General features: G+C 43.5%; 1 protein-coding gene across 1 annotated transcript in view; it reads right to left on the bottom strand.

Moving 5' to 3' along the window:
• The window catches only part of CCDC187 (coiled-coil domain containing 187), a 71,228-nt gene that overhangs the window by 29,264 nt on the left and 29,036 nt on the right, over window positions 1-12,928 (bottom strand). Inside the window, exon 13 of the mRNA XM_078849074.1 lies at window positions 10,041-10,231. Within this exon, the coding sequence (XP_078705200.1) occupies window positions 10,041-10,231 (191 nt within the window). The remainder of the gene's footprint in view (window positions 1-10,040; window positions 10,232-12,928) is intronic.

Raw genomic sequence — 12,928 nt, 5'->3', positions numbered from 1 at the left:
AGATCTGGAGCAGGATGTCCTAAGGCATCTGCAGCTGCTGGTACAATAGCTCCATTCAGCCAAAACCACATCACTAAATCTGCATAAAAATCATCATTGACTTCAGACCCTACTCTGAAGCACCTGCTTAAGTCCTACCAATGTCGATGGGATTGAAACACTTGCTTGTCACTGCTGTGCTGAACAGGGATGGATGGCTGGATCGGGGTCTTGGTCAGTGTTATGTGATATGTAATCTAGCAGCATTTTGAAGGCTACTTTTCATGAGGATCGTGGGGTGGCTACCCCCAATCTCTGCAATGCTTTAAGGCTGGCCATGCCCTCCAAATGACACATTCTGACCGATGATGTGCGTTACTTAGCCATAGGGACAGGTGGTGGCTACTCAGGAGGAAGGCAGAGTGTGTACATGACCCCTAGCTGCTTCACCCCGCTGACACCTCCTTGGATCTCCTTTCAGGGGCCTTCCTGGTTGGATTTCTGGCCTTTATTAGAGCACTAATGCCTCCCAGGTGCTTGTGATAGTTTGACGTTTACTCTGCACCCCCAGTCTGATTCTGTGAAAACCCAGCTCTGTCTCTATTTTGGGGGCGACCTTGATCACACCTGCGCTCTGTAACCCTCGTGTTGGCTTGCCCTCTTGTGTTAGGGGGCCTACGTGTCCAACCCTGAAGGAGAGACGCATCCAAGGGGCATCACCTTTGAACGACTCTCCTTTATGAGAACAGCGGGGCCAGGCTAAAGGAACCTGGTTCTCCAGTTTGTCTCCTGGGCCCTGGGACTTTAGCCACCTGACTAGGGCTTTTGAAGCTGTCCAGTGAGTTGCCTGACAGGGGGGACTGAAACTTAAATTAAGAGCATCTGCATCAGACACCCCCCCACCCCCACACCACCACCCTGACTCTCACGAGCCAAATATCACCAGGAACCGGAAGGACTGCAAGGGGAAGAGGGGCCTACTTGCCTTACACACAGACTGGGCCTAGGGACTCAGGGAATGGGTCAGCATAGACTCAGGGAGAGCATACAGGGCTTTGCTGGTTTTGTGTAGCTCTGTATCTCTCCTGTACCGTCTAAGAATAATGTGAGTGTTTGTGGCTCTAAGGGAGCATGCATAAGCTACTGGAGAGACTGGATGGGGTCCAGTGCTGATCTTGAAGCTTAGTGCAGCTGGACTGTAGGGTCCCACATCCCAAAGAAGGGGTGCACCCCAGGAGTGTGCCTCAGAGACCAGAATTAAAGACCGTGTCTGGATGCTGCCCAGATCTAGTGAGCTTGGGAGCAGGCAGGATCCAAAGGCTGGTGACCAACCACAAAAGGGGAGAGGGCTCAGCCAGGGCTGAAACAGTGCTGCATCCACAAAAAACAAATGTCTCTAGCCTAAGGAGCTCAAAGTGATTTTGCTCCCTTCTGTGCTATTGGATAATCTTTTAGCATAAACCCTTGCAACATGAGGGGCAGAGAAAAGGGGTGGAACTTCAAAGGGGGTGGACTGGATGAGGGCTGACTGCCATACGTTAGAGCAGCTGGGGGCTGCTCTAACTTACCTGGGGCTATTTCAGCCCCTGGAGCAGCCTGGAATCTGGAGGGTACAAATGGGGAGGGGGTATAATCCCACCTTTTCCTCCCTCTCTCGGGGCTGCACCTACAGAATGCGCACACATAAAATAGAACAAAAGCTTTCAAACCTTGATCCACCCGTTTCAGACTTCTAGCTGCGCTGCACCTGTTCCTCCATGTCCACTTCTCTCAGCACTGCACTGCTGTTGTGATTCTTTCCCTTTGTCAGGGAGGAACAATCTCATAACCGTGGCATATTGATGCTGTTGCTTGTTCTTACTCTAGGCACTCCCATCTCCGCGCTACTTCCTTATTACAGCTCTCCTGGCTGTTTCTCTATAGGTGATGTAATGTTTACTAATTATAGGTTCTTGGCTGTATAAAGCTTCTCAGATGAGTTTGTGAAGCCCGCTCAGACAGGTTACATATTTACTCTGAGCTGCGTCACTATCAGAAATGAGTATCATAAATGGATGGTCGTGTGTATCATAAGTAGAAATGGGCCTGATTTCAGAGCTGCATTTCCCCCCCAGAATTTCAGGGATGTTTGCATTGAGGGGGATAGATCAGGCTGCTGTATGTTGGGTCCAAAGGTTCCCAAAGCCCAATACTAGCTTTACATATGCAGGGTTTTTTTTTTAAAATGCCAACGCCCCTCTTTTTTATAGGGGATTCTATCAACGCCGCAGAAAGCGTGTGGATTTCTTGACCTGAAAAGCATCATGGCATGTGTACACAGAGGTGAGGGAAATCAAACGTCAGTGCCCCAAATTTATTCAGGCTTCCTACGGGAACGCTGTTGCCACTTCGGGAGGTGATGAAGAGCTCTGCTGTCAGTTTCACCGACGTCGTGCGGCATCGCCAGCTCTCATGATTTTAGCACAAGTCTTATGATAGTTGGTGCTTTTTAAAAAAGACCCAGCTCCTAGATTCAAGAAAAGGGTGCATGAGACTCTCCGCTTCCATTTTTTTTTAAAAAAAGGATGTTTCTAGCTCTCCTGGTTCTGGAGAAAAGCTTGAAAAGGTAAAGCAAATGTGTCCTACAGGCACAGAAACCAGGAGGTAAATAAAAAGAATCCATCACTTTTTTTTTTTAAATCTTTTTTTTTTAAGACGATCTCATGATTTTGGGGACCTGACTCATGACTTTTGCATACTTGGACGGGCAATACTGGGCTGGTGAAATGTTCCAAGGTACTTTAGCCAAAAAGCAGTGGAATCTCACGTGTTTAGTGACATTGCAGGGAAAAGAACTGTTGATTCATAGCAAGATCTTGCATGTATTGAAGAGAGTAGCAGGGAAAAGACAGATGAGCAGTACCTTAGCTTCTACTTGGATTCCTCATCACGTTCAACAGCGATTTCAGGGTGTCTCCTTATATAGTTGTATATACAGGTGTAGAGACTAAGGTTCTAAACACTAATTCTGCTTATTTGGTTGGTTAAAGGCACTCTAACGCCTGGGCCATTCCAAAGCTGTGGCTGGGAATCCAGAAGGGATTCTCCAGGATATAATTATGACCGTGAGGTAGCCTTAGCTTATCCTTCAAATTTGAAAGTGTTACTGCTGTATAGGTTAGAGGCATCAAAATGCTACTTCGGCCACAGTGAATAAATGATTTGCTGCATCGCTTCCATCTTGTTTTATTTCTCTTGAACATAAGGTTAATGTGAAGTCACATTATTACTCACTGGAAGCTATATTGTTTCGCTAAAGTATGTGCTAGTGTCCATCTTGACTGTCTCTCTCCTGACTTTAAATAGTTTCAGGGACGTTCCCTGGGAGAGTGTGTGCGAAGAAGCTTGTTGGTGACTTAGTGCAGAACCTCATTCACGGTGTGCACAGTGGTATGTGCCATGCAGATGCGTACGGAGCAGGTCAGATGCAGTTCTATGGAACCTGTAGAGGGAACTTGCTTATGCAGATGATGCAAGTGCACCTAATGCCTACGTATGCCCAGCATGAAAGCAAGCTAGATAAAGTTGGACCTCATTTAAACAAACCCCACTCATCCAGCACCCTCGTGTTATCCATCTTGCTATAACTTGATGCACTCTTTGCAACCTGCCTTCAAAAATGCCCTCATCTGGCTAAACTTCACAGCCTCCATTCTATTCCAATAGCATTTAAAAAAACATACCGGAGTGTGCGTACATTCAGGCTATTTATTAAATCACTTACCACTACACCTGCATAATCTAAGTAAACCCTGTAGAATTCCTACTCGATATCATTTAAGAAGCTGGGCTCAAAGTCTCATTTTTCTAATCACTTGAAGTTAGACAGAGGCACTTACTGCTGCTTTATTCAAGGACAGCTTCCCTTTTTTCTGCCAGCGTCAGCAATCAGTCCGAACCAATTATTACCAAGATACGCACTTGCAACTTGGAAGGTGTGTAAGTGCAACTTGGAGACGACTAACTATCACGCTGTATTTTTTTCCTTTATGATAAAATTGGAGTAATTCTTATGGAAGAGCTTTCTTTTTCCGTATAAGAGAGCCTGCAGGGCGGTTCAGCAGCCCAAGATCACACGTACATTTGCACTGGTGCAACCACAGCTGGCATATTGTGTCCAGTTCTGGTGTCCACAGTTCAAGAAGGGTGTTAATAAATTGGAGAGGGTTCAGAGAAGAGCCACGAGAATGTTTAAAGGATTAGAAAATGTGCCTTATAGTGATAGACTCAAGGATCTCAATCTATTTAGTTTAGCAAAGAGAAGGTTAAGGGGTAACTTGACTGCAATCGATAAATACAAATATTTGATAATGGGCTCTTTGGTCTAGCAAAGAAATCCAACAGCTGGAACTAGAAGTTACACAAATTCAGACCAGAAATATGTTGTACATTTTTAACAGTGAGTAATTAACCATTGGAACAATTTACCAACGATCGTGGTGGATTCTCTGACAATTCACTGACTATTTTAAAATCAAGACTGGATGTTTTTGCTACAAGATCTGCCCTAGGAATGATTTTGGGGACGTTCTGTGGCCTGTGTTATACAGGAGGACAGACTAGATGATCCCAATGGTCCCTCCTGACCTTGGACTCTATAAATCCCTTTCAGAGGTTATCTCGCAACTGAATGTCCAATCACCTGTGCCATGATCACCTTATAGGAGGAAGGGAAAAATCAGGTCAAATTTGAACCAAGCTTTTCACAATTTCAGCCTGATGATAAATGTTTCCATGAGTCAAGGAAATCAAACTCCAGTGGAAACAGTTTGTGATAGGGAGGGGAGAACCTCCTCTGCAGTGTTTACAGCCCAAACATTTCAATGCTGCTCTCCTGCAGGAGTTCTTGGGAAGGAGCATGATTAGGAACAGATGGTAGCTAAGTGAAGTTGACTGGCTTGCCTTCATGATCTAAGCTGAGAGAGCTGCAAAAATTGAACACCCTAAGAAGTGAACCAGGCGGTTAAATTCTAAGGCCTGACTCAGCAAGGTTGTTAGACATGTGAGTAGTCCCGTGTGATTAAGTGCATGCTTAAAGTTATGTATGTTGAGCACACGAAAATGGATGGGACTATTGGCAGTTTTGTGTATCTTGTTGAATTGTAGCCTTTGTGTTTTGGGTCTGTTTCCCTATATAAATAAATCTGCCTGTGAACTGAGCACTTCCACATTTTTGGCTTGTCTTCATACTATCTGCTTGCTAACCTCTGGAATCACTTTGCCTACTCTCGCTGTCCTCTGATGTATTTTGTGCTTATTTTTTAATCCTCTAGCACAAGAGGTTGGCCAAAATTCCATTGGTAGGCCCGATTCAACTCCCCTACTGCAACTCTGCACAGTAGTCCAGGAGGCAGCCAAAATTTCTACCTATGGCCGTTTCCACAGCAACAAAGCAGTTGGCTTCTGCTGCCTGTTAATGGGAGCAGAGCTAGGCAGGGAGATCATTCCAAATTGGAGCATGTTAACTACAGTTCCAGCTGTATGCGGGACAGAGAAATATGAGCTATTAAATCTTTAAACTATAGCTGGTCAAAGTTGTGAAAAGCTCTCCATAAAATATCATTTCCATTTTTCACCAATTATGTTTGGATTGAATTCTCCCAATCCACTGCACTTCTAATATGCAACCAGTGATGCAAGAACCATGCTGGTTGCTTCAGTGTAGGAGACACACATGTGCCCAGGATACTTCCTGGAGTGGGATGTTTCAAATAGTGACATACTAGAGCTTGGGAGAAGAGTAGTTGTGAGACAGAATGAGGGAGTCTCTTCCTGAGCAAACAGTCCATGGTCTGATTTGTCTGCCGGATAATGAACAGTGCAAACAGCCCTCTCAAATGGGGAATGGTACAGGGTCAAAGAATGGGAAAGTTAGTAGTCGTGAAAATCAGAGCAATTTTCTTTATTGATTCAAGGGGAAAGCTATACTTCTATCATCCCCCCCACCCCCACTGAAAGGGGGCTCATTGCAAAACACTTTAAAGCCAGTTGGAAGTCAAAGAGCAAACTTGTTTGAGCTTTGCTAGGCAATGAGGTTGTAAGCTGTTGTGAAATACATGAGGTGATGCTTCAGTGTTTACTATATGATCTTAAAACAAATCACCAAAGGAGTCTTATCTCAAGCTCTTCAGTCTGAGGACAATAAATGGAAGCAGTGATGTTACAATTCTCTGCCATGCTTTGATTCTGCTAATTTAATCACTTCTCCATGCTCTACAAACAAGAGGTTGGCTCCCCCTAGTGACACACAAGATTATTAAATGTCTGCAAAGGAAGGAAACGGTTTTATGTATGAATACCTCTTCTTTCAGAGTAACAGCCGTGTTAGTCTGTATTCGAAAAAAGAAAAGGAGTACAAGAGGTTGGCCAAAATTCCATTGGTAGGCCCGATTCAACTCCCCTACTGCAACTCTGCACAGTAGTCCAGGAGGCAGCCAAAATTTCTACCTATGGCCGTTTCCACAGCAACAAAGCAGTTGGCTTCTGCTGCCTGTTAATGGGAGCAGAGCTAGGCAGGGAGATCATTCCAAATTGGAGCATGTTAACTACAGTTCCAGCTGTATGCGGGACAGAGAAATATGAGCTATTAAATCTTTAAACTATAGCTGGTCAAAGTTGTGAAAAGCTCTCCATAAAATATCATTTCCATTTTTCACCAATTATGTTTGGATTGAATTCTCCCAATCCACTGCACTTCTAATATGCAACCAGTGATGCAAGAACCATGCTGGTTGCTTCAGTGTAGGAGACACACATGTGCTCTCTAAGGTGCCACAAGTACTCCTTACCTCTTCTTTGTGCTTTCAGTGAAATTACTACATTTTAAGGCTATTCGCTCGACTCTAATGAAATAATTTAAAACATTTGCTGTACTGTAGCTTGAATTAAAAAGAAAATGGGAAATCTTGGGTCAACAGTGAATTTCAGTTTAAAGCCCGCAATCTTTCATCTCAGAAGATCCCAAACTATTCATTGTAGTTGCCACAAGCGTGCACTGATTCTGTGACCCATAGTCATGTGAGAAGACCTCACTTTCACAAGTCCTCTTAACTGAACATCATGGCAATTACATGAGCAGACTATAAGATTTGGGCATTAAGAGTAAGATTTTCAAAAGCACCTAAGTCCCTTTTTCTAAAGGGATTTAGGCACCTAGGAGACAATATGTTAAATAGCATACATGTTAACCTCGATATTAAATAAATTATACCTTTATGTTAGTATATCTCCATGCACACTATACATTACTTATATCTGTTTCTAACCCAATATAGTTACAGAAGTACAAACAAGTGCTTAACTGCTGTTAGTACCTCCCAAAATCTCCCCCAATATATACCATAGCTTTGGAGGACCACACACTTAAGGTGGAATTGTGGTTCCAACCCCTTGAAAACTCCCATTGATTTCGATAGGCACAAAATTTGATAAATAGCGGATTACACAAATCTTGTAAACAATTATAGTGCCAACTCCTTTACAGGCAAAACTCATTTAAGCTGCCGGGCAAGAAAAGGCAAAGCAAGAAAAAAAGAGCAGAACCTTTTGGGGCTGCCACTTTTCAATCCTCTTTTAACATGTGGTCCGGCCTCAGTCTTGTGCTATAGCCAAGCTGCATCAAAGAAGAATGCAGCCCAGGACCCTACAGAAGCGTGGCTGGTGTTAATCAGAATCTGGAGAACATTTCCTTACCAGCTCAGACCAATACTAAGTTAAACTATATTTTCTGCCTAAATTGATTGGCATGCCCATCTATTAAAAATGTGTGCGGCTTTCCAGCAATCCTCTGTGGAGATTATGTGGGTTTGTCAAAGAACAACCGTTATATATGAAGTGGGCAGTCCATCGCATTGGAGGGGGGCTGTGGATTTTATATGGTCTGTTTTTATTAGAAAATGTTGACGTGTCAAGAGCCAGGGATGGGCCCTTTCACTTAACTCTAGGTGGTAGATATTAACAAATATTAGATATTTTGCAAGCTCCCACTTGTTCTGCGGCCTTCTTTTGTATACTTTAAGGATTTCATTACCATGTAAAGGAAATACTCAGTAGCAATTAGTACTTAGGGGATGCATACACATTTTAAAGATAAATATTTATATTTTGCACTGATCTATATAATTGCACCTCATTATACAATCTGCACTGCAGAAATGACTTACACTTTTTTCTGCAAAAGAGTGTACCAGTGTTAACTGATTGTTGTTGCTAGTTATGGGAGCATTTAACATGGTCTTTCATATGCATCTCCCATTTGACACCAGTGGTGAGCAGAGCTCTTTGACCTGTAGTTCAAATCTATATTGTCCCTCAAAATGACCACACCTTATCTCACCTAGGAAGAAGTGACCCAGGCTAGAAGCTACCCTGTTTCCAGTCAAACTTGCAGCTGGATTCAGTCAAACTCCCTTAACCTCTGCAAATGCTGGGGGTTTGCAAAGACTTCTTCCTGTATATACAAGCCAGGCAGAAGTTTCTATCATTCAACTCATGCACTATATGTGGCAGGGTGTTTTCCTCGCTGATCAAGAGACTGCAGAATCAGGGCCCTTATCCATTAATACCGGATGACTGAAACATCCTTTGTTCAATGGACTTGTGGCACCTTAGAGACTAACCACTTTATTAGAGCATAAGCTTTCGTGAGCTACAGCTCACTTCCTCAGATGCATATCGTGGAAACTGCAGCAGGCTTTATATATACACAGAGAATATGAAACAATACCTATTCCCACCCCACTGTCCTGCTGGTAATAGCTTATCTAAAGTGATTTCCAGCACAAATCCAGGTTTTCTCACCCTCCACCCCCCCACACAAATTCACTCTCCTGCTGGTGATAGCCCATCCAAAGTGACAACTCTTTACACAATGTTCAATGGGAAACTCTGCAGACAAGAGACTTAGTGACCAAGCATCTAAACCGCCCTCCCTATTTGTTGGAGGCTGAGGAAGAGACAGAATAAATAATGTTGATTGCTCACCCACCAATATTGCATATAAAATCTTGTGGGGGCAACAATGAAGCATCCTTGATAAGAGCAAGGGCTTTTTGAAAGTACCCTCTTTGGAAAAAGATTATCTGATCTTGTTCTTTTGTCTCTGAAAAGCCCTTGAAACAAAGCACCATCTGTTGCTGTTTGGCAAAAGAAGCCAAGGTCTCCTCTGACAAAGGCAGGCTTGCTATTGTTTGCTCCTTAACCCTTTCAGCAACAAACTTTCTCTTGTCTCTATGCAAACATTTATTTAGAGTATAAAGTGACAACCTTCTTCCTGGCAATCCCCCAGCAATCCTGAGTTCAGCTCTTGACTCTGCCACTGACCTCAGTTCACTTGGTTAAAAGCTCTCTGCCTCAGTTTCCCCAGCTGCAGAACTGGGACAATACCCTGTATGTACCAAATAGGGGGTTGGGAGGGTTAATCGTAAAGCTTTTTGAGATCCTCAAATGAAGCCTCAAGGGGTTACAAAAGCATATGGCAACAATGTAGGCTATCGCAATCAGGGGCATGTTTGTCACAGCTACAGTTGGCTAAAAAGACAGAGGGAATTTTTTTTCCTTTTTTGTGTTTGTGCCAAAGTTTGATATTTCAATGACCGTTTTAGCTGAAACATCAAAAATTTAAAAACTGTCTGACTATCCCAGTAGTTCTCAAACTTTTGTACTGGTAACCCCTTTCACACAGCAAACCTCTGAGTGTGACCCCCCCCACCCCCTTATAAATTAAAAACACATTTTTTTAAAATATTTGACACTATTATAAATGCTGGCAGCAAAGCGGGGACTGGGGTGGAGGCTGATGGCTTGCGACCCGCCACGTAATAACCTTGCAACGCCCTGAGGAGTCATGACCACCAGTTTCAGAACCCCTGGACTATCCCTTGTCCCAAATGGCAATGTAAGCCCCATAATACTTTTCTAATGCAGGACAGAAGAGAACATATGATGGCATTGTCAACTGCCTTAGAAATGTAATGAATTAACTACTGCATTTTGGGATACTACTTTGTTAAATGCTGTCTTACCAAAGTCATCCTCAAATTCTTTTTGCATCCTAATCCTTCTGGTTGGAGAAGTGCGGGATTCAAATCCATGACTGAGAGATGTTTGGAAACTTCGTCTAGGAGAGGATGAAATAATTTCCGCTTGATTTTGAGCTTCAGAAAGAGCATCAAATATGGAGTGATTCCCTTGATTTGCTGGTTTTCTCTCTGGACTGTATTAAGCCAACAACAAAAATGTGCTGAATGACAGATGTGAATGAGAGAAATCTTTCCAAACATTGTATTATGTTAACAAGAAAAGATATATAGTAGGGTTATATTTTGACCTCAAGATAAAGTGGGCCAAATTTGTCTTGGATTAAATCAATAGAATTTAGATTTATATCAAAATTTATACCAGGAATGTATTTTTCCCACTGTGTCAACTTGCCATTCAATGCTGAGCCTGAGTCTGTATTTCCCAATGGACCTTGGGGAAGCAAATGAATGAAAGCTATGTGTAGTGTCACTAAAACTCCCACACAAAATCTCCTGAGGAAATAGTGAATACAGAAATGGACGCAGAAAATCTTTTGTATGACTATAGAATCTTGCTGCCTAAAATGGCTTCAAGCTGTAATAACAATAGGACTGTTTGATTCATCCGAGGATCTCAAAGCACCTTACAAACAAGAATGAGTAAACTCTGTGAGGTAAGGAATTTGTTTACAGGCCCAGATCAGGACCCCATTATGCTATGTGTGCTATACAAACACACAACCAATCTGAAAAAGATGGTCCCTGTCCTGAAGAGCTTACAGTCCTTAGACCATCATTATGGATCATTATTCCCATTTTACAGATGGAGAGACTGAGGCAGAGGTAAAGCACCTTGCCCAAGGTGCAGAGTCACAAAATGGGGAGGAATAACTATATATAACTATAAAACAGACCGGCACAATTGGCGTTTAAAAAAAGTCACACTTTCTGGTTAGATTTCATTAGCAAACAAATATTATAAACAGAGATACAGATATGAGTAGAGCGTTTTATAGTTGGCTATAAACATACCACTACAAAGTGTTCTATATGGTTATAAGCAATTTGCTGGACTCTGTAACAATGGATTAACCATTTAGTAAAATGTCTGTCTGTTTATTAGCTCTTTTATAAATGGAAGCTTCACATAAAGTTGGACCAAAAATCATACCTGCCAATGTGCAAAATCCCCCTTCCTGTACCTTGATGATGATGGAGAAGCTAAAGAGGCACCTAATTACCCATCCAAATTACTACTTGCTCTGAGCTGGATTTTTCAGCACTCCTGAAAATGGAAATAACCACCTCACTGTTTTGAGGCTTAATTCATTAGAGCTGGATTGTGCAATCCACGCTCACATTAAGGAGTATTTGTTCCACCACCATGAGTCAGGGTTGCACAACCTCACCCTAGATGTTTGCAAAGCTCGTTGAAATGCTTTTATGCAAGGTGCTATGGAAAGGCAAAGTAGCGCTCTGTATCACATTTCTAGGACTTGCGGTGAGCATGGCAAAGGCACAGCCAAGTCCTGCAATCGGTGTAAATGCTTTAATATGGTGAATCCTGTCAAAATGCAGCCTATGGGGTCCCAATGAGCTGCTTTTTCCTGCAATCCTGTCCAACATCTTAGTAGTCAGGCAGCTTTTTAACCTGGATTTGAGCTGCACGTCTCTGAGCGCAAAGCAGCTCATTGCCCGTTGGCTACATGGACACAGGGTCCACTGGGAATGTTTTTAAAAACCCTGCACAAAGCTTAGCTAAAAAGATTAGGAAGGAACGCGTGAAAATGGGCACCTGTTGATCTAGCAGCAGCCTAAACAAGGCCGGGAGACTGAGGCAGGCTGAAATATTGACAGATGGTTTTTGTACAAAAAAATGAATGTGGAAATGGGGTTTTTTTATCAGCAATCAGCTTAGGGAAATCCCATTTCATTTTTTTCATTAATAAGCTTTTCTTTGTTTTTCCTGGTGCAGAATGACCCAGAAATAGCTAAAACGAGTAGAACGGCTCCTACCAACTTGTGCCGTGGATGCTGTCTTCAGAAAGTGGGTACAATGGAGTAGGGGGAGGTGGCAGGGGATTTCTCAGGAAGAAATTCTAATATTTGTCTCTGACAAATACTTGGGGCTTGGTCTCTGTATTTGCATTTTGTGCCAGTTTAACTGGCTCCACGGCTTCCTTAGGGATCACTCGGGAAAGGACATATCCTGCCTCAGAAAGGGAGGAGATCAAGGGCCTGATCCAAACTCCCATTATACGCAATGGAAAGACTCCTGTTGACAGGCTCCGGCCCTAACGGGAATATAGTGATAGCAGGGAACAGAAGAGCACTTGGTGATCTCTCCTGGTTCTTACCCTACATCCATCTGCATGGTAGGGTAGCTGAATGGAAAACGTAGCTTGGCATTGGCCATGTACACAGGGAGCTTGCCATGGTGGCCTTGAGCCTGGTACGTAGCAGAGCACAAGCTCCGGACCAAGTGGAAGTGCCGGTAGCTACTCAGGAGCCATTGGCACAAGTACGGGAGCTCTTGTGCGCAGTCAAAGGGACACAGCATAGGCCAGTGGGTGTGTCTTAGCATGCATGGACTTCAGCACAGGCCTCCTTGGTATTAGTGAGGCACCGAGGCATGTGTTCTCCTCTTGGGCCTCGGTCCTGCTGCTCGGCAGGGGTGACTGGCTGACCATGCAGCCTTGCTCCAATGCAGGGCCTGGTTGCTTTGCAATGCCCATTCAGCTCATTGTCTTTCAACTTGCATGTAGGCTGGCACTGCAGCACCTGTGCAGGGCAGGATCAAAGCCTTGGGCACAGATCTCAGCGCAAACAGAGGGGAAAGGGGCACGGCAGAGTCACTGCGGAAAAGGAGTTTTAAATCCTGTGGAAGTGAC

This window comes from Lepidochelys kempii, chromosome 16 (assembly GCF_965140285.1).
Source record: "Lepidochelys kempii isolate rLepKem1 chromosome 16, rLepKem1.hap1, whole genome shotgun sequence".
NCBI classification, from domain to species: domain Eukaryota; kingdom Metazoa; phylum Chordata; order Testudines; family Cheloniidae; genus Lepidochelys; species Lepidochelys kempii.
Note: the sequence above shows the minus strand (reverse complement) of the source record. Positions and strands in the feature narration are given on the sequence as shown.